Raw genomic sequence first — 21,465 nt, forward strand, 5'->3', positions numbered from 1 at the left:
ACTGAATGTAGATCTTTGTCAGATATACAGATTTTTAAAAATTTGAAAATACAATATTTTCCAGTGTATGGATTTTTATTTAACGAACATATTTTTCATTTAAATATATTACTTTAGCTAATATTATAAACGTAAACGTGATGAATAGGTACGAAATATAAAGAATTGTCTAACTATCTTTGTACCAAACTGCACCTTTTGTAATGTTACTGATGAACCGGATGTAGAATTAAATGATTCTGGACAGTCAAGTTTCATGGCTGACTATATGTTCTTTTCATAATGGTAGGTTAGATAATGGTAAGCACTTGATGGTGCAGATCTAGTTTGTGTACTAAAGATAAGCAAATATGATTTGTTTATTAAGATGATGTACAAATGATTAGCTCAGAGAAAAAGAGATGAACATACGCTTAGCTCATTATTTGTTTGTGAAATGTCGCTTAGCTCATTATTGTTTGTGAAATGTCGGTTTATTGGTTATTTATGAAATTTGTATTGTTATTGTATCAGTAGAAAACCAAATTATGGTTTGTGTAAGTTTGATTTGATTTAAGTGACTCGGTTGATATGAGGAATAATTTTGTATCATTAGCATATAATATAAATGACACAAATTAGAACAGGTCCAAAATTTAAGTCACAACTTTTATGGTAGATAAAAAATATGACTCTAAATTAATAGATTAGATTTGGATGTTATGAGATTATCTTTTGAATTTTAAATCTTAGACTTTAGATATCAAAGGATATACATATTAACAACTAAAACATTAAAAACTGTAATAAATCGGTTGCATAAAGATATTAGGGGAAAATAATAACAAAAATTTATATAAATGTAGTTTTAAAACTATTCAAACTAATCGAATAAAATCACAGGAATATTAATAATAATTAAAATTGATACAAATGAAAAAATATCTTATAAAGCTAATATCAGAACTTTTAAGCATATATCCCAATACTATCAACTTCACCATATATTAATTTACATTTACAGTGATTTTATCCAAATCAACAAAGAAAATTTTCAAAAATATGTCATTTTGAAAAATCAAAATTATATATGGATCTTCAATTATAGCCAAAGTTTTCTCATACGCAGAATCTCAAAACATTTAGCATTTTGTCATATGATTTATCATTTAATTTTTATAATGTCTTTACAGGTGTAGCATCTCTTAGTATATTTGTTTGATAACACAAAAGATTGAACAAAATATCAACTATTTATTTTTTTATAATTTAAATATTCTAATAAAATTAAAATAATATCCGTGCGGATGCGCGAGTTCGATTCTAATTTCGATTACAAACAGAGCCAAATAAATTAATCAAATTTAAAATTTTCTAACTAGCTTCATTCAACCCGTCATTTTAGTGCCTGTTGATTACCGCTCTCACCATTGACAAGGAATCTAAATCCTTAAAATTATGGTAAAATTTAATTGGTGACAATTTTTATTTTAACATCATCATTCATATCCATATATCCTTATTTATGACAAATTTATACAGAAGTCGATTTAAGAATAAAATCGACGTACAATGGGTTTGTCACGATGTAATCTGCGTAAAATAATAGACGATATCGCATTTGATGAAAAAGCAATCATATAGTACACCAAAAAATGTATAAACAATAGTATATAAGTAGTATACTTGACATTATGGGGGTCTTTTTAACGAAGAGTTAAGGAAAAAAGATAGAGGAAATAGAAAAGAGAAGTCAAGAAGGAAGAAGAAAAGAGAGAAGTGGCATTTGATGCCGTGTAGAAATAGAAATAAGGATATGGGTTCGGATCCTGCTGCCCCCGTGGCTGTCCCTTTGGCGACGGAGGTGATGGTGGCGAGCCTTTTACATCGGAAGCAAGTGGTGGAGGTGGCGGTGTGGACTGAAAATAGTCAAATCTTGGTGGTGGCGGTTGGATGACTGTGATTAACGGTGGAGGTGAAACCGCTGGTGGAGAGTGTTTGCGAGGAGGCGGTGGAGGAGAGGATGACGGCAATGAGGGAGATGGAGGTGGTTGCGGTAGCGGAGAGGATGACGGCAATGAGGGAGATGGAGGTGGTGACGTGGAGGGAGATGGCTTGGAGGGAGGAGGAGAGCAAATGGTGGGACACGTAGAGCATTCACTGATGCAAAGAGGAGTGAGGACATCTGTTTGATGGGACGGTGATGATGCCACTAGGATGCCCATCACCATGACCATGATGATGAGACCCATTTTGATGATCTATAGAAGCTGGTGTTTGCGGTTGAATGTGTTCATTGTTTAGTTAGTTGGTCGAACATTTATAAATCACCATGTCAATATACTAGTAAAGTGTGTAAAAGGAACTGTAGATATGGTTTTAGTTTGGATATTCGTTTCCCAATGTGTACTCAAAAAGAAACAATCTAATGAGAAGTAATGCTTTGTTTTGGTTCTGTCATTGTTCCTTTATACTTTGCTTTCAAAGTTGGCTTTGTATCAATTTTATTCTTAAGATATTGACAGCATTCAAACTTTGCTTTGAATTCGATGTTTCTCTATCTCGGAGATTGTCATGTTACCAAAATGTTGGTGGTCTAGTGGTAGTAGTATAAACGAGCTGGTTCTTCTATTTCCGAGTTTTGGACCTAATGATGATTATGTTTTGTTTGTATGATTTTAGTTGTATTGTAGTAACGAGAGAGTTAAGTTTAATCCGAACGTTTATAATTAATAAAGCTTTTCACAGAAGAAAGCAAAAGATTTTGTTCAGGGTTTTGTATGTATCACAATGCACCTGACTCCTTATCCATACCAAAGTTTCTTAACCGAACAAGCTCTGGAACTATATCCTTCCCAAGATCTGGTCTATCTTTCTTCCTTAGCTCTGCACATTTTAGACACAACTTAGCAAAAGCCATAGCTTCTTCAACAGGCCAATCAGTCACCACCGGGTCAAGCATATCCTTAAAAGTTCCTTTACTAATCGCCCTCGACACATGATGGGCCAAACCCATTGGACTCTTCGCAGTAATGATCTGAAGCAGCATTATCCCCACCGAATATACGTCTGACTTCGTCGTTAACTTACCCGTCTGCTGGTACTCCGGGTCGATATAACAGAACGTCCCTGCAGCAGATGTCATGTGGTACTGTGTGACGGTATCAGCCACCGACGCAGGGACTAACCGAGCTAACCCAACGTCACTAATCTTGCTCACGTAGTTTCTATCCAAGAGTATGTTGGCAGGTTTTAAATCACGGTGAACAAGTGGCTCTGGCTTTGTTTGGTGAAGGAAGGAGAGTGCTGTAGCAATCTCCGCTGCTATTTGGAACCTCTTCCTCCAAGAAAGAGGCGGCGAGTTTCCTCTGCGGAAGAGTCTATCCTCTAAGCTCCCGTTCTCCATGAACTCATACACCAAGCATCCGTACTCCGGACAGGCGCCGAGGAGAAGAACCATGTGAGGGTGTCTGATGCAACTTAGAACCTCCACTTCTTGGTTAAACTGTTTCTTTCCTTGAGCAGCATCAGCTCTCAAGACTTTAATAGCAACAGGAGTGTGATCAAGTGTGCCTTCAAAGACCGGTCCGTATCCACCTTCTCCTATTTGTCTGTTGCTCGCGAATCGGTCAGTAGCCTCTTCAATCTCTTCTATAGAGTATCTTCTGTACCTGACATCGTTCTGCACCAAAGCGCTAATAGCGCGGTCTTTCTCTTGTGACTCCCTTCTTGCTTTCATCTCTGCTTGCTTCCTTCTTTGTCCTTCCAAATCTGCCATCCTCTGAGATTTCTCAGCTGCTTCCATTGCAGCTTTGCACTTGGCCTTCTCCGTCTCCGCAACAGCCAGGGCTGCCTCTTCAGCACTCCTAGCTTCCTCAAACCTTAGAGTTTCTTCCAGTTTCCACTTGTTAAGCTCATTTGCCTAGAGAAACATGAGAGCAAGAAAGTATTAGATGGAGTATGATAACATCCTCATCAAAAACTTTATGGGTCGAGCGAAACTTGATAGGAACTGTTTTTTATTTGAGTAATTTTGTTGGAGTCGGTTTGTAAACGAAAACCTTATTCTCGTGTTTTCCGGTGATTAATATAATCTTTATTATTAAAAAAAAACATCCTCATCCACTAGCTCTGCTATACCTTCTGTTTTGCATCTAGTGCTTCTTTGCAGGCTGAACTGTACATGTCCATCGTTTGCTTGAGTTCAATCTTTAACCTTCTCATCTCAGCTTCAACATCTTTCTGCAAATAAGCATCCAACAATTTATTTTTTTTCTTCCTAAATTAGATATTATCATAAAAATTTATTGATCTACTCTTGACATACATTTGATTGTGAAACTGATTCATCAGAAGAACTAGTAGAACCAATGATATCAAAGTTATGAGCAGATTGATCAATGGAACCCATCATCCTAGTCCCAAAATCCGGTTCATCAAAGTTCCTTTGACCCATTGGCTGGTTAAAATCATAATTGGCAGCACTTTTGTGCCTTTCTCTCACAGCATTGAAGCCATTCTCATGAGGACGATACCTCTCTGGTGTTATGTTTCTTCCATTACGCTGGCCCCTACAACAGTCTCAAGAACAACTTCTTAAAGCCTTGTTGATTTAATAAAACAACATATAAAAGATAAAAACATAATCTATAATACCTAGGTAAATGATGATCTTGGTCAGGGTCAGGTAGGTTTTGGAGATGAAACGTAGGTGCACGAGGTGGGGCAAGGGTATTGGTGATAGGTCTTTGAGCTGCACGTGAGGACTGGACTTTGCCTTTAGAGATGACATAGACGGAACAAAACTCAGGTGTTGATTTTAGAACGGAAGCTGCAACGTCATGGGATTTAGTGAACTTGAGAGATCTTGCGAATGGGTTCTTTGAATATGTTGATCCCAACACGATGTTGTTCACTAGGTTATTGTTAGCGTAATCCAATATTGCGTTCGCAACGTCGATATCATCAAGAATGACCTCCATCATTGAAATCTAAAACACATGCAAACACAAAGATAATTAATTAACTAGTGTTTTGTAATGCATACGTTGAAATGTCTGATTGAAATAGATACATACCCCTTTTCGTGCACAATAACCCCTGTATGGAATAAAAAGCTTGTTTAATTCATCGTTAACGTTTCCTCCATCTGTAACAATTGAGCTATCCATTTCAGAAGATACACTTGTGTAATAATTTTTTTTTAAAAACTTAGATACGTACGGTTTGAATTTTTAAGACGAACGTGTACTAGAATCATGTTGCGATTGTCGATCAGATTAAAGAGATGTTCGACGGCCCAACGAACAGCATAGTGACTGTTCTTGTCTTTGTCAATGGCAACCACCGTCGAGTTCACTGGTGCATGCCGATCTTCCGATGGGAAACGAACCATAATTATGAATTTGATCAACAGAGAAACTCTGAAAACCCCAACAACTAATAAATATGTAAATAATAATAATATTTCAGGTGTCACCCGACATAGTTCGTGTCTGGAAACAAGAAGAGAAGAGAGGAAATAATAAGAACAAGAAGAGAAAGATGGTCAAATTTTCTCTCCTCTCTTCTTCCTGTTACAATCTGGGTGGTGGTGATGCTCGAAGACTATTAACTAACTTTTTTCCTTAGAACAGAGTCAGAGAAAATACCGGGAGTCAATATGTATTATCAACCGTTGTTTTAAAAAATTACTCTTTTCAAGGTGGTTCTCTGTTTCTTCCTCACTTTTTGTGGGGTTTTAAAAAATAATTATATAATGTAAATCCTTTTTTTCTTATTCTTTAATATGGGATTTGGTTAATAGCTGGTCCGGGATTGGTTTGGATAATTTGAAAGCATAATAACTAATTCATTTATTTCATATTTTAGATTTAAAAAAATTAAGAAAACTGTTAATTTCCAAAAAAATATATATAATTGACCACAATAAATGAAAATTTTGCATAAAATACAAAACAATTTATATATTTTTAAAAAAATTTATATCACCAAACGTAGAAAATATATTCTTGCGGATAATTTGGGTTGAGATAAAAATAAAATTTATATTAATTTGGTTTAAAATACAATAAACCAACTTAGAAATTATAAAAAAAGAGAATCCCTATAATTCAAGCATTTATTATATTAATATTGTTAAAATGAATGAGACCATTAAAACCAAACAAAACATAGAATTAGGACCAACTAACTAAAATCTTATTCCACTTGTCGGTTCACATCTAAACAATGGGTCCGAAAAGAGAGTGGCTGTCACTGGTGACTGGTGAGCCACTATCCAGTAGCCACCTGACAAACAAGTGACGTTCTCTGAAGACCAGCAACAATTTAAAATGCGTGCCGTTTCACTGAAGTAGCAAAAAAATACAACCTTGTTTTATCAGGATGTTGTTTATACCAAATATGCATCTCACATCCACACTATGAGAATGAAATATCATTCAGCTATTACATACATTCTTGCTTACAGTACCATGTATATTATAAAGTTAAGTTTCTTCTACTGCCTCATCTAACATCTGTGATCTAAAGGTACAATACAATATCCATAAAACCAAAGAATCAAATTGAGTTTAGCTGATAACATTTTCACAAGAAAGAAGTACCCGCGAGTCCGTGATGCAATAAATCATGCGAGATATCATCTCTTGCCTTCATCGCACTAACCGACCTCAATCCATTCTCAGGCAAAACCTCATCATCAACCACATCAACCATCAGCTCCGCCTCCATCTTCTCCTCTCTAATCTCACATATATTATGAAGCACACAGCACGCCCCCAACACCGTAGGCAAATCCTGAAGCTTCACCTCAGTCCTCTTCTGCAGACACGCCCACCGCCCTTTCAACCTCCCAAACGCTTCTTTACCCACTCTCTGCACCTCGCCCATCTTCTCGTTAAACGCGTGCTGCGTCCACGTCAAATTCTGCTGCGCGTACGGAACCAAAACCCAGTCCAACAACGGATGTCCCGGCCCACCAGCGACCCACGAGCCTTTTAAAAGGCCTCCGCTGTTAGCTCTCTGATACAACAGCGACTTCTCCAGCACCTGGTCATCAGACATCGACCCGGGCCATCCGATGCACAAATCAGTAAAAACACCTCTCGGGTTCACAACGGCTTGGATCGTGATCGAGTAAGAAGTCTTCTGGTTCCTCTCGGTGTGTCTTTTATTAAAATAAGCAGCCACGCTGATCTTAGGAGCTATGATCGGGATATGAGTCGTGTACATCGAGCCGACAATATTCGGAATACCCGAAACCGCTTCGAACGTTTCTCCAACGCTTCTCAACGACTCCTCGTCAGGCCACTGGAGGTACTTCGGCATCAGAACGTCTTTGATCGCTTTGCACACCTCGGGGACGAGCTTGTGGCAGGTCGAGATCCCTAAACCGAACTTCTTGGAGACGAGACGCAGCGGCTCCCCTGTCGCTAACCGCCAAACGCAGACCGCTACTCGCTGACGCACGGGAATCGCGTTTCGCAAAGCGGTGTTTTCTTTCGCGACCGCGGCGTTCAGCTCGTCGCAGATTAAGTTGAACGTGGATTTGGACATCCGAAACGCGTTTTTGAAGTCGTCCTCCGGGTAGTCGAAACGGTTGCACTCTTCTTCCCACCACGCTCGGCTCCGGTCTTTGACCCATAACCGCCTCTGCTGAACCGGTTCGGATTCGGTTACATCACGTGAGGCACGTGGCTTCTTACGATTGGTAGTAGTATCTCCGTTTTCCTCCTCGGAGATGGTTCTGGCTCTTTTCTGGTCGTGCTTCTCCTCCATCGAGAGCAAGGAAGTGAAGAAGCCCTTGAGGTTGTTCTTGGTGTCGTGTGACGACGTCGTTTGAGTCTCGCTGTCGAAGACATTACATACTTCTTCTTCTTCTTCCTCCTCGTCGATTGGTTTCCGGAAAACGGCGGCTTTCATCGAAAGACGTGTTTGTTGTGAGTTTTGCTTCGGACAAAAGGTGTTTTACTTTGGATTAGAGGAGAAGTTTTATTTTACTTCTGGTTCATAAATAGAAATCTCTCGACAGGTGTGAACACGCAAGTTGACTTTATACTATGATACCTATTTTTTCTTTCTTTTTCCATTAGTATTATTTTATTTCTTAATTGTTTATTACTCATTTTTATTCTTGTTACATTCTTTAGTTGTTTTTTTTTCTTCATTCTTTAGTTGTTTTTTAGGCTTTAATTTTCGCAGAATTTAGAAGACAGAACCACTTTTTGAGCTGTTTCAGATATTGAAGCAAACTATGCGAGTACTGTGAAATCTAAATAAAAATAAAAATTGGAAGGAAATGTTTTTGATCTTTTTTTTTTTTGAACAACTGAATAATAATATAAAGATCAAATGGTCTCAGCCCAGGTTGTCACAGAATGAAAGAGGCATACCTTTATTAACATATCAGAAGGTCCATTCTCTTCTCTTGGTACAAAAAAAAAATACAACAAAATGAGAAAAACGATGATAGAACTTTGATGTCCGATAGAACTCCGTAGAGGTTCATCCGCTTTGAAATCGAATTAATCGCTTTGACAAGTGAAAGTAAGTCTGAGCGTAGCCAGATTTTGGTGATGCCGATGTGATGTGCGTGGAAGAGTGCTTCCCGAACCGCTAACCCTTCCGCCTATGAGAGCCGACGAGACCGTAGTTTGGAACTGGCAACCATCCGACGCGATCAGCGTAGAGAGGCAAATGTCTTTGATCATGATCGACCAAACAAACCAGTTCCTTCTGATTTTGCGTGCTGCGTGCTTCTATTCAAAAGCAATTTATTGACCAACGTTTTGATACTGTTTTTGACATTATTTTAGCATGTCTGATAAAAGTACTATAGACTTAGCAATTTCCTGTTGAAGGTTTGCCAAACTATATTAGCTAAGAAAATCAAATATTCATTCAAATACTAGGCTCTACGTGGAGTTGCTAAAATGACGAACCTAAAACAAAGTCTGTTGGAAATCGTTTTTTTTTTTAAATTACATTTCAGATCAATATTTTGGATAATGTTTATAAAAAAATTATGTTGAAAATATACTATGAGTACTAAAAAAGAAAAGAAAATCGTAGCATAGTGATACCTAGCTGATTCTTACTATAAAAAGTAGATGCAATAATAGAATAAGAGCACCATTAACACCATTAACGCTTGGGGGTGCTTAAATATTTTTTTTTAAAGGTTTTTTTGTCTGATTTAAAAAAAAAAAATTAAAAACAAACCAATCACGGGTCGCTACGTGTCAGTGGGACCCGTGAAACAGTGCAAGCACTGAAAAAACACGGCGCCTGATCTAGCGTCTTTGGCGTAGTGCTTCCTCTTTTGCTATGGACCCCACCCGTAGCACTTGGCTAAGCGTCTCCGTTAATGCTGACCTAATATGTTCTCCTACGTGTGAACTAACTACTTTTAAAGAAGTTTTCCTGATATTATTTTATAATAATGTTTATAACTCTAACCAGTTTGTTATTCATCATATTGTGTTTGTAAATATCTCATTTGATAATCGATGTTGAGAAGAGAGGAATAAGACCTAGAACGATACACGTATGATTCCCTCTCAACAGATGTTAACGTTTGGTTTGAGTAAAAAAAGAAGTTATATACACTTGTGGAATGGGGGTCTTCATACACATATCTTATAGACGAACCGAATAATGTTTAAATATAAGATCTGAAATGACTGTACCTATAAGAAAAGGAATGTGAACACGTCGAGGAAGTATCGGACATAGGTTTCTTTTTTTTTAGCAGCTGACATAGGCTTCTTTTATAATTGGCGGGTGTGGCACGTCTGGTGGCTGACGGAGACTTTTGTTTCTGATAATTTTACCTTTCTTATTTTACTTTTTGAATTTGCCAGATAAAGGCAATAGCATCGGGGGTAATTTCAAAAAAAAAAAAAAACTAAAAAAATAGTCATTAGGAGATATCTTAATATTTAAATATGTACTAGATTTTGATCTGCGTCTTCAAAACACGGAATTTGTTTCTTTTAAATAAATATCTTATAAGTATAGATAAGATAAATATCAACTTATATAGTGGCAGATGGAGACTTTATTTCTCATAATTTTTATTTTCGTATTTTGCTCTTGAGTTTGCCAAATGAAGATAAAAGTCATCAGGGACCTTCTAGTATTTAAATATGTATTCATGACTATTAACAAAAAACACAAATATTTTTTTTGCGAAATTTCAAAATCAATTTTTTTCATTAAAAATCGCAAAATTAAGTTTTCAGTTAAACCAAGATTTTCTGCTTAAATGTCTAAATCAAGTTTTTCTGCTAAATTAACAAAACAAAATTTTCCTCTAAAACTGTAAAAGATCATAAAATCATATTTTCTTGCTAAAATCACAAAACCCGTAAAAATCGCAAATTTTATTTTCTCGTTAAAACCACAAAAATAAGTTTTGGTCAAAATATATTTTTTGACAAACCAAATTTATTTATCGAAACCACAACATCAAAAAAAATTCACCAAAGACGTCGAGGTAATCTTGTAAAGCGATGAAGTAATATAGAAAAAATAGAATCTTCCTAACTACTGTGGATAATGCATCATCTAACGACAGCATGTAAACTATTCTTAAGAAGCAGCTTCGAAGAGAATTAGTATGTAATTGAAAGTTCTTTCATGTAAAATGTGTACCTCATATTTTGAATTTGATTGTTCAAAATAGGCTGAACGTGGAAGTGAGTAAGTCTTATAGTAGTAGGGTTTTTATATAGTTTGTAATGTACCTTATAGACGGTCTTTGTTAACATGGTTTTTCATGGACATTTCTCAATGAATGCGGTCAATGTTTGTTCACAAATAAGAAAAATAAGAAATGGTCATCTAGTCATGGACATGATAACAAGCTTTTAATGAACATAGTTCCTAATAGATGCAACCATTATTTGTCCACAAACAATAAATAGTTATATGAACATGGATAAATAAACGTGAAGGAGACCAATTGACAGAAGCTCTACTCTAAAAAGACTAAGTTATGGTTTATTTGAAATATGTCTCACCGGAAAAGCAAAGACTTGTAAGAGAAAGACATGTTAATGTCTACATGCAGTTGATCACTCTATTCCACATAAAAATCACAATCGATGCTTCCCTTCATAAATTTAAGTAATACAAGTAATATATACCAAATTTAAGTAATACAAGTAGTATATATACACTTGAACTGAATGGTAATGATTTTTTTTGTTGTATAAACAGTTGATTAGCAAAATAAATAAATAAGTTAAATTAATATAAAAAAATTGGTTCTGAAAGATTGTAATGTTTTATGTAAATATGTGATTTCATTAAAATCACAAATTAATAATTATATATATAGTTTATATAAATACATATAAAAATTGTAATGTTTATTTTATATTCACAATAAAATTTATTTCTATTTTTTAAAAAGATTTCAATATATTTTACTAGTATTTAGTAAAATTATATATAAAATTAGTCATATGACTAAAACAACCGAACCTCTAAAAACAGAAACATTGAAAATATTTTATAAGTAATAATTTTATAAAATTAATAAACTCTTATAGTCTAAACATTATTAACTTATAGAATTTTTACTGTAATTAATTTGTCTTTGAACTTTGAAAAGATAGAACTCATCCTCAAACTTGGTACGTATGTTAGAACTCGCAAAGATTTTAATAAAACTGTTAACAGTTTCATAAATTACTTCGATTAGAATTTAAGGTACTTGAGACATAGCTTGTGTGAGGAACCTGAGAATATATACCTCTGCGATACTGCTTAAATTGTTGTTTTTCCAAGTATCCCAAGCCTATAAAATACCCAGGCTAATTCTCAAATGCATCCTAAGGTGACCACATGACGGATATTGTTCAAACATCCATCGCCATTATCGTACAGTATCCATCTTATACATGCTTTCATTGTTACCATTCGTGATCTCCATAGCTATTTCTTGTACTTCAGGACGGAAGATACTTAAACCAACCTCATTAATTAAAATAACAAAAAAGAAAATTAAAACAGAGCAGGCACTTTTATTACATCTTAGATCACACAGCACGCAGTCTCTCGCATTCCCATTACATTCAGACCCGAGAACCAAACAAAAGGAGAAATCAACAAACTCAAGCAACTTGGACCTGAATAGTCTTCGGTTTCTTTGGCTCAGGAGGAGGAAGCTTCTCAACAGTCACCTTCAAAACACCATCGTTACAAACGGCAGAGATCTTCTCTAAATCCGCATTCTCAGGAAGCTGAAACTTCCTCATAAACTTACCAATTCTCCTCTCCATCCTCACGTACTTCACGCCCTCGCTCTCCTTGTTCTCCCTCTGCCTCTCTCCGCTCACCACAAGCACATTCTCGTTCTCCACCTGAACCTTGATCTCCTCTCCTTTGATCCCAGGCATGTCCACCACGAACACGTACGCGTTCGGATGCTCTATCACGTCGGCTGGTGTAGCCGCCATGGCCTTTGCGTCGCGCATGTAAGCTCTAGAGGGGTTGTTTCGGCTCTTCTCGTTGTGATCCTCGGGGACTTCTAGCATGTCTTCGAGGATTGAGATTATCGGGAACCTTCCAAAATCCATTTGTTTTTACTTGTTTGTGTTGCGTTCTTGATTTCTTGATTTCTTCTTCTTTGATTTTTTTTTGTTTTTGATGGAGATTGTTTGAGACTTGTGGGATTTAAATAGGAGTGGAGATGGATTTTTCTAGAGAGATGTAGACCGACCGAACATCGTGTCCGGTTTTTTTTCAGTTTGGAGTTGTTCGGGAAGCATCTTGATCGTTCTGGCTTTGTGACAATCATAGTTCGTTTTGGATACATGTGGGCCATCTCTATCTAAAATGATTTTATATCTATATGGGCTTTTTAATCAGGATTAATAAGGCCCATTCTTTTTTAAAATAGAACCAAGTTATTTTATCCCGTTTGGTACTATTTGTTGAAAATAGATTGGTTAATGATGACATCTTTGAATCCTCACTTACAGAGAGAGTTCTCTCTCGAACTCTCTTCCTCTCTAACCAATCAAAAATCTTTCACAGAGGGTAGGGTTTGTTTTGAGAGTTGTAGAGATCGTCGTTTTTGTTCTCCGGCTTCGGTTTCATCCGACCGGCTTCAGACTCCGGCGTTCTCGCCTTCTCCTCCGGCGATGGACGGCTGGCATTTGTCTATGAGTTGTGGTGGCTTTCTCAGCTCCGCTTCGCCGGCTTACGATTCCGTGCCGCGCTCTTTCGGTGTCGATGGCGGCTCTTCACCGGGGTTATCCCGGGTTCTTTGATTGACGTTTCTGTTCTTAACTTTCGCAATCGACTCTTCTTCCTCGGCCTCGTCTGTCTCTTCCGTCCTCGTCAAGAGCTGCTTCATCTTCGGGCTTACTCAGATTTTAAAAGATGTCTGATTTGCATGTAGGAAGATTGATGGTTGAGGGACGATTGAAGACGATTGATTTTGGTGGAAACGTTGGTCCGGTGAGGGACTTGAGTAACCGTGAAGATGTCTTTGTTTGAGCATATTTCTTCAACGGCTTCGGTTCCGCTGACGGCGGAGATCTGTCGCCTCTCCTCTGTTTCGCCGGTGGAAGATGGTTGACTCTCGCCTTGACACGTGTTTCAGGATGCAGGGCGTTCGTACACGCGGTGGACAGCTGTCACATCTTTTCTGAACGGGTTTCTTTTGGGCTTATGGCCCAAATGGTTTTGTATAGTGTTTGTCCGTTTTGTTGGGCCTTTTGTTTCTTATGTTAGACTAAGGTTTTGTTGGTTGGTGCAGATGTGGGGCGTATTGGAATAGGCATCTGCTATGATATCCGGTTCCAGGAGTTAGCTATGATATATGCTGCAAGAGGTTAATATATCCAAATTGGCTATTTGCTTCTTCCATTTTTTTTTTGGTCCATTAGCTTCTTAAAGAACCTCATCATCACCTACATGTTTGCTCTTATTTAATTTCAGATGCTCAATTTGCTGTGCTACCCAGGAGCCTTTAACATGACAACTGGTGTACTCTTCACTGGGAATTATTACAAAGAGCAAGGTGCAATTTCACAGTCTACTACTTTATGAAAACTTGCTTGGCTTACTTGATAATGAGTAAATCATAAAGCTCACTCCATCTGTTTTGTAATTTTGTTCCATTTCAGGGCTACAGATAATCAGGTACATGTACCGATTTAAATAATTGTGTTGATAACTCCAAGAGAAACATAAGTATTGATATATTAATCATTGGAGCAGTTGATAGAACTATGTATGCTACTTTATTCAGTTATATGTAGCGACATGCTCACCTGCCAGAGATTCAGGAGCTGGCTACACTGCTTGGGGACACTCTACACTCGTCGGACCTGTAAGCATTAAACTTTTTTTCGTGTTACTTGATTGATAATGAAGTTGAGCACTAAACTCAGTAAACATTTGACACTTTGGAGAAGTTTTAGCAACGACTGAGCATGAGGAAGCGATCATCGTAGCAGAGATTGATTACTCTATCCTTGAGCAACGAAGGTAGTCACAAGAGTACTGTACATTTCCTGTTTTTCTTTTCTCATCTCGTTTATTGTATAATCTGCTGATTTAATCTTGGTTTTGACCATCTTAGGACAAGTCTTCCGTTGAATAAACAGGGGCGAGGAGATCTCTACCAGCTTGTAGACTTACAACGTCTGAATTCTAAATGATTGCAGTATGCATCTTGAGACGTTGTCTTTAGATTGTGTGAGTGAGCGCAGTTTGGTTGCTTACAACTTCTTGAGCAGTCATTTCTCTGTAATACTATGCAGAGATGAAATAAATAAATAAACTCCATCCTCGCGTGTATTGAATAGAATGAATAACAAATGCTATGTCGACTATTGAGCTGAGCTATTCATAAACTTTAATGCATGATTACCATAGTGTATACAAAGGTGTTAACCAGGACCAAATCAATGAAACATTAGCATTGACTCCTAAAATTTTTGTAGGTTTTTTATATAAAAATCTGTTTCCAAATTATGGATTTTTTTTTATAAAAGTTCTTAAAAAATGTTTATTGTTCCAAATTTTTAGATGCTGTCCTGGTGTTGATTGAGACGATTTTCTTTTGGAGATACACAAATGCTTGAGAAGAAGAGGAAGCCTTAACAGCTTCGTTAGTGTTAAGCTAACTGCTTCTAATTGTACTCAACCTTTTCATCACATAATAACATTGTAATATGTATTGTACTTGTTAGATGAGAAGGAATTAATTATTAAAAAAATTTGCTATAGATATTCATTTCTACAATTTTTCAAAATAGATACAAGTGGATAAAAGAAGAAGATTTGAAAATGATATAACATAAGGCTTTGTCAGGCTCTACTTGATTATAAGATGATCCGTGGGGAGAGATTGTTGAAATGATAAAATGACAGTTAGGAGGGGCTTACGAAAACATTCACAGTGAATTCTCGTCTTTGGAGTAGAAACTGTTAAGCTAGATGGGCTTCCAACGTAAAACGAATTAGTGATCCATCTATCTTATATATTACTAAAGATCCTTTCCAACTACCGATGTGGGATCTTTGTCCCTAATACGCCCCTTCGAGATGATGGCTCTTTAAGCGTCAATCTCGGAATGTGATGATCGATCCTGTGGATCGGGTTGGACTGCGTGGATCGGACTCTGATACCATGTTAAGCTAGATGGGCTTCCAACTTAAAACCAATTGGTGATAGATCGGACTCTGATACCACTTATCTTATATATTACTAAAAATCTTACTAAAGATCTCTTCCAACTAGTGACGTGGGACCTTTGTCTCTAATAGACACATGGCCCAAGCCTATAAGGGTAGACTGGTCCATCAACCTCTCTACCTCTCTCTGTGAAATAACTAGTACCGTACGCGTGTGGCGAAGAGGCCCGCTCGTGCGAGGGTCACATAAAGAAGAACATAGCAATGCTTCACGTGGCAGGTCACGTGTAGGACCCCACACAAACACAGTTGAGCTTCACCGCGTGAATGAATCTTTCCTCTCTTTTTCTTTTTGTGTCAGCTCTTATTGTCTCTCCCTGAACAGCTGAATCTCTGACTCCCCCGTGCGAATTTTTTCTTTCACTTTAGTTTCTGTTTTTCTCTCGCACACATCCCTATAACCGAATAGTTTGTTGGATTCTATTGCAAGATTCATTTCCATTAAAGAAGATTAATACTGTAAGATTTCAACATTGTAATTTTGCTTTTTCAACGGCATTCATTCTACTAGAATGTGGATACTGACACAACAATGACATTCATATAGATCCCATTAATATACAGTATGTCATGCATTATTCTTCTATTTTTGTACAAGCTAATATTGATGTCATAATGAGATCGATCACATAAAATGGAAAACATTGGCCAAAGTGTGATAAAGATATATAATGGAAATAAGAAGACATAAGTGTTGATGAAACGAGGAACAATGGAGGAACAAGAAGGGAAAGGAAGCATGTGAGAGAACTGAAAAAGACGCAAAACAAGTTATGTTCCTTAACCTGTCCTTGTCTTAGACAACCCAATGTACAAATGTGGGTGTAGCCGTGTATAAGAGAGACTTTGCTTTTTAAGCTAAAACATATTATTATTAACCAAGAGCTTGCTTAATTTTAGATCACATCCTTTCCCAAAACCCACCTAAGTTTGATACCTCTCTAGACAATTTGAACAATCCGTTATGTTTTTTTTTTGGTATATGGCTACATTTTTGTTTTTGATTGAATAATTTTTTTTTGATCCAACAATCATGTATATTCCTTATGGCCAAATGTAGACTATGTTAAATTATTTTCTTTTTGAGAAAGTAAACTCCTCACCACAAGACTTGAACTTATAATTTTTTTTCACTCTACTAACTAATCCAAGAGTTTTAGATACCAAAACATATGTTATCTTTGTAATGTAGATGAGTGTAATTTTTTTTCGAGGTACATGCATATACCTAAAAACAATTGAAAAATGCACTGACGCGGTGCTCGAACCGGTAAATTATACGTGAACAACACGCGCCGAGATGGCCATGGCCATATAATATATATATATATAAGCCACCTCTACCTCTCTCCCTCTCTTGTGTCTCATTCGTCGTCTTCTTCTACAACTTCCGAGAAAGGAAACAAACACCAAAACAGTTAAAAAAGCATTAACAATCTCTTTCTTCTTTTGTCTCTTCTTCTTCTTCTTCTTCCTAAAATTCCAAGTTCCTCAGACCAAACCATGCATAGATCCAAAACCCAATCTAGAAACCCGTCCTTCTCCTCCACTCTCCTCGACGAAATCTACAACTCCATCGACCCCAAAACCCAACCTTTTCTAAACTCTCTCAACACCGCCAAGAAACAGAGCATCAGCGTAAACAGAGGAAGAGATCGGCTATTCGGCTCTATCTCGTCTTCCTCCGACTCCAACTCCAACTCCAGCATCTTCTCCTCTTCCGACACCGAACTAACTCACCCTAAGAAGACAACGTCCTCGAGACCGTTATGTTTCGGTCCTTCCAAGACAACAAAACCGAGAAAAACAGAGGATAAAGCTCTGTTTCACCGAAACAGAGCAAAAACAGAGGATAAAGCTCTGTTTCGCCAAAACAGAGCAACCCGTGTGTCCGACGACTGCGATTACGCCTCCGACGCTCCCAAGATCACGAGGTACGATGCGGATTGGGAGAATACAAGAACCAGAAGGTCCACGAGTAAGATCAAAACTCCAGCTTCGCCTGGTGTACGGATCGTTAACTTCATCAACTCTCTGTTCAGCAACAACGGTTCTTCCAAACAATCATCCTCTGCGGTTAAGAGTTATCCGAGGAAGACGAGCTATGACGTTACTAAACCGACGGATTATTATCATCCATCGACCACGTGTTCTTCGGCTTCTTCCTTCTCAAGGTCTTGTCTGAACAAAACCTCCGAGAAACCATCTGAACGTATCAAACGGAGCGTCAGGTTTTCTCCGGTCAATGTGATCGTCGCCGCGGAAGAAGAAGAAGAGGAAGATTATCTGAGCAACGGTTACATAAGAAAGTCGGTGAAGAAGAATGTTGAAGATGGAGGGAGGAGATCAGTGGAGGAGATTGCTAGAGAGTTTCTGAGAGATTATCACAAGAACCGTGAGAACGGTTTGGTCAAGAGTAATGACTTCGAGGATTATGAAGATGTAGATGATGATGTTGCAAGTGATTCGAGTTCGGATTTGTTTGAGCTGGATTTAGCTGGGAGTCATCATCATAATCTGTATGGAGACGAGCTTCCTGTGTATGAAACCACTTTTGCTGGTTTGATCTTGTGAAACTTTTTTTTTTCTTTATTTTGTTACTTTTTTTTTAGGCTTTCGTTTTTTTTTCAATGTTTTAAGATCATGTGATTCTTCACATGTGTTTGGTTTTGTAACTATATGTCGTGTTATAAATTTTGTGTTTGTAAAAATTTGATTCAAAAACAAGCTATAGTATAATCTAGTGATATCATGAGGCAAAACATTAGGTTATGGATTAAAGTTTCTATCATGAAGTAAATTAACAAACATGAAGTTATGTTTTAGGTCTCATTACAAAATCTTGGAATTAAACTATTCGTAAGTACTATCTCTTTAAAAAATCTTTACATAAACTGTTGGCAAGTACACTATCGCTATAGAAAATTAGTTGGATCTTGGTATAGACATCCTAACTTAATAAAAAAAATTGATCCGATCATATTTCTCATAATGTATTTTTTTACCTTAACTATTAAAAGTAGAAAATTATAAAAATAAACATTAACTATTTCTAGTTTTCTACCAGACAAATATGGTTAGATCTAGATGTAATTCGACATGCGTTTGTTCGGTTCATTAGCAAAGGATGGGGTGTTATCCCCCTCCATGCTGAATTTCACATGCTGTTATGTGGCCCATGATGACCATATTGCAGTTGGGATATACTTCAATGAGTTTTGAAACGGACGGTCTTAACTTGTTAATGAGTTTGAAAACCCGTGACAACATCATCTTGACATCTAAATATTGAAACAAATAGCCATTGTAAAAGTAGATAATTTTTGACAATGATATCGTCGAGGGGATCCGTTACGTGCAAAGCAAAATGATTTGTGGAGGATCATATGATCATTGATATATAAAGTAGTTGGTGATCCCAAAGGGAAAAAAACAAGCTACCAACTTTCTCTTTTTCTATGGATCTATCACATGCTTTAATCAAATGCTTTAAACTCAAATTTTAATGAATGCAAACACTTTTAAATGTGAACTAATCTTTTCACCTCTTTAAACTTTAGTCATCTAGCATCTACCAGAAAAAACTCATAGATAAGGCTTTACGGTATAATGGTAATTTAGAGTAGCACAACTACAAAATACTTGGCCACCATTAAAAATTATGATGTGCATATAGCGACAGATCAGTGTTTCAAAATGAAAACATTGGCTAAAATTCAAGTGTTTCATGTATAATGTACGTTTATCTCTATTTTTTTTTTCTTAGAAACTCTCTTAAATACTTGTCTAAACATTTGTTTTGGTCTTTCTAAATGCTTACCATATTAACATGTAGTTACTATACCAAGTAGTATGCATGGTATCTTCTATATCAAAGTAGTTCTTGTATTTTGCTACAAAAGGATAATCTTACGAATCTTTTTAAATTTAATTAGTATATGTGTATAGCTTATATAAGCTTTTGTTATATTAGTAAATATATAGATAATTATATATTTTTAAATAACTAAATCAATTTTTATGCCCTGTTACAAAAAACCTAAGTCAATTTTTAGAAACTAAAGAGTACAAAGGTTACATATAAAATATCAAAATGATTGAGATGACCACTCTTTCCTAACTTCTTGCATTTAATTTATTTTAGTTATTTGGTAAACTTTTTACATAGTTTGGTTAGATAAAATCCAGCTTCAAATACAAAATGTCTGTAAAGTACCACAAGGATATATGTAAAATATATAAAGCGTGTTCGTTAATAAAACATGGAATCAATCATACATGAAAGTGTTTGTTGTGTATAAAAAGCAAAGAAAGAGGCAGTATCCGAGAAATTCGATATCCAAATGAGAAGCAAAGGATGATTGAAGCAGATCGTGAATGGACATATTAAAGCTTAATAAAATTGCACAAAAAATAAAGAAAGTGTAGTTTTAAAATAAAGTGAAAGGGTTTGTAGCGATGGATGAACATGAAGTACTGATGCTTCCATGGGAATAGAGAAAGTGGAGAGCTTTTGCTTTACTTCTCTTTTCCACTTTGATCATCTTTAAAAGTTCCGATTACAATCTTCTCCATTACTTCTCTCAACAATAAACAAATATATCACACGCACGGTCGCACGTACGCATGGCCCATTTTCAGTCCATGTCAAGTCATTTGATTTATCTTTTTATTATTGAGTTTGGTTACTTTTAGTTTAAATATTGCTCTGCAATGTTAGCTTTATCATGTAGTATGATTTTTTACGATATTTTGCTGATATCAATGTAATTCTTAGATTCGAAAATTTTGGTGGTGTGAAGGAGTTTTGAATTTTAAAGTTACATGTACTTGCTTAACCTTTATAAATTTAAAGATTTGTATCTTATATAATTAATTTTTTCCAGTGAATAAAGGTGAAAAATAAAGAATGAATTATCAGACTTATCAACGACAAGGGGGTTTAAGCATCAAATTGAACTGACAATATGAAAAAAAATTTGAGTGTCAATTTTAAATTATATGTTATTTTACGAATTAATATAAAATATATGAATGTAAAATCATATCGTTGATGATAAAATCAAAATATTAATTATTAAAATTATTTATCAGATCAATGTACTTTGCAATTAATTTAAGAATGCACTTTGCAATTAATTTAATATGAAAGTAAATAAAATTTGTATTATAATTCTTAAATGAATTTTTTTGCGTAACAAAAAGAAATGTTAAAATGACATTTAATAAGAAACATAGGGAGTAAAAGATGTTACTCTAAATCTTAAAGTTTTAGCTATATTTTGCTTTCTGATCAAATTTATAAGACATGATTATTTAGAAAACGAACAATTAAAAATTTATAAGACATGATTATTTAGAAAACGAACAATTAAACTTCACACTCCAGACTCCAAATCCATGGATGTCTCATCTTCTATAATAAACTGTATCTTGTCGCTCCTGATAATCTTCTTTAACTTGAGTACTTTAATTGAAATTATTATAGATTTATCATTGAAATTGTGAGAAGAGTTATATATACATGGTTGATTTCTATATCTTCACTACTTTTGCCATATACAACTTGCTAGAACATAAGAAATAGTTCGATAATTATATATAAAAGTGTATTTCTATCCCCTATATATTATTTGATAAGCATTACAACTTCTTTTTGTAACCACATGTCATCACTAAAATGATTCTTAGAATCATTAGAGAAATATGTTGGTCCGTATAATTATATAATAAGTTTTTTATTAAACTAACAATAAATTCATC

The 21,465-nt window shown here is 35.9% G+C and overlaps 4 protein-coding genes and 1 long non-coding RNA gene across 5 annotated transcripts; 2 read left to right on the top strand and 3 right to left on the bottom strand.

Moving 5' to 3' along the window:
- Positions 1-1,556: 1,556 nt before the first annotated feature.
- Positions 1,557-2,313, bottom strand: LOC106325676 (leucine-rich repeat extensin-like protein 3). The gene has a single exon (XM_013763739.1). The coding sequence runs from the start codon at positions 2,229-2,231 to the stop codon at positions 1,686-1,688; it is 546 nt and encodes a 181-aa protein (XP_013619193.1). The 5' UTR covers positions 2,232-2,313; the 3' UTR covers positions 1,557-1,685.
- A 388-nt stretch (positions 2,314-2,701) lies between these two features.
- On the bottom strand, positions 2,702-7,973 carry LOC106322821 (U-box domain-containing protein 51-like). Its single transcript, XM_013760961.1, has 7 exons — positions 6,588-7,973; positions 5,203-5,400; positions 5,058-5,128; positions 4,636-4,970; positions 4,307-4,550; positions 4,120-4,221; positions 2,702-3,901 (listed from the first exon to the last, which is right to left on the bottom strand). Exons 1-7 carry the CDS (start codon positions 7,903-7,905, stop codon positions 2,765-2,767), a joined length of 3,405 nt encoding a protein of 1,134 aa, XP_013616415.1. The 5' UTR covers positions 7,906-7,973; the 3' UTR covers positions 2,702-2,764.
- Positions 7,974-11,952: 3,979 nt separating this feature from the next.
- Positions 11,953-12,622, bottom strand: LOC106322968 (17.6 kDa class II heat shock protein). Its single transcript, XM_013761118.1, has one exon. The coding sequence runs from the start codon at positions 12,567-12,569 to the stop codon at positions 12,105-12,107; it is 465 nt and encodes a 154-aa protein (XP_013616572.1). The 5' UTR covers positions 12,570-12,622; the 3' UTR covers positions 11,953-12,104.
- Positions 12,623-13,140: 518 nt separating this feature from the next.
- LOC106326562 lies at positions 13,141-14,332 on the top strand. The gene is made up of 4 exons (XR_001267268.1): positions 13,141-13,831; positions 13,939-14,020; positions 14,127-14,142; positions 14,252-14,332. It is a non-coding gene; the product is annotated as an uncharacterized LOC106326562 (long non-coding RNA).
- Positions 14,333-16,882: 2,550 nt separating this feature from the next.
- LOC106325008 lies at positions 16,883-18,475 on the top strand. Its single transcript, XM_013763026.1, has one exon. The coding sequence runs from the start codon at positions 17,206-17,208 to the stop codon at positions 18,274-18,276; it is 1,071 nt and encodes a 356-aa protein (XP_013618480.1). The 5' UTR covers positions 16,883-17,205; the 3' UTR covers positions 18,277-18,475.
- Positions 18,476-21,465: the final 2,990 nt, after the last annotated feature.

Source organism: Brassica oleracea, chromosome C2 (assembly GCF_000695525.1).
Source record: "Brassica oleracea var. oleracea cultivar TO1000 chromosome C2, BOL, whole genome shotgun sequence".
In the NCBI taxonomy this organism is placed as follows: domain Eukaryota; kingdom Viridiplantae; phylum Streptophyta; class Magnoliopsida; order Brassicales; family Brassicaceae; genus Brassica; species Brassica oleracea.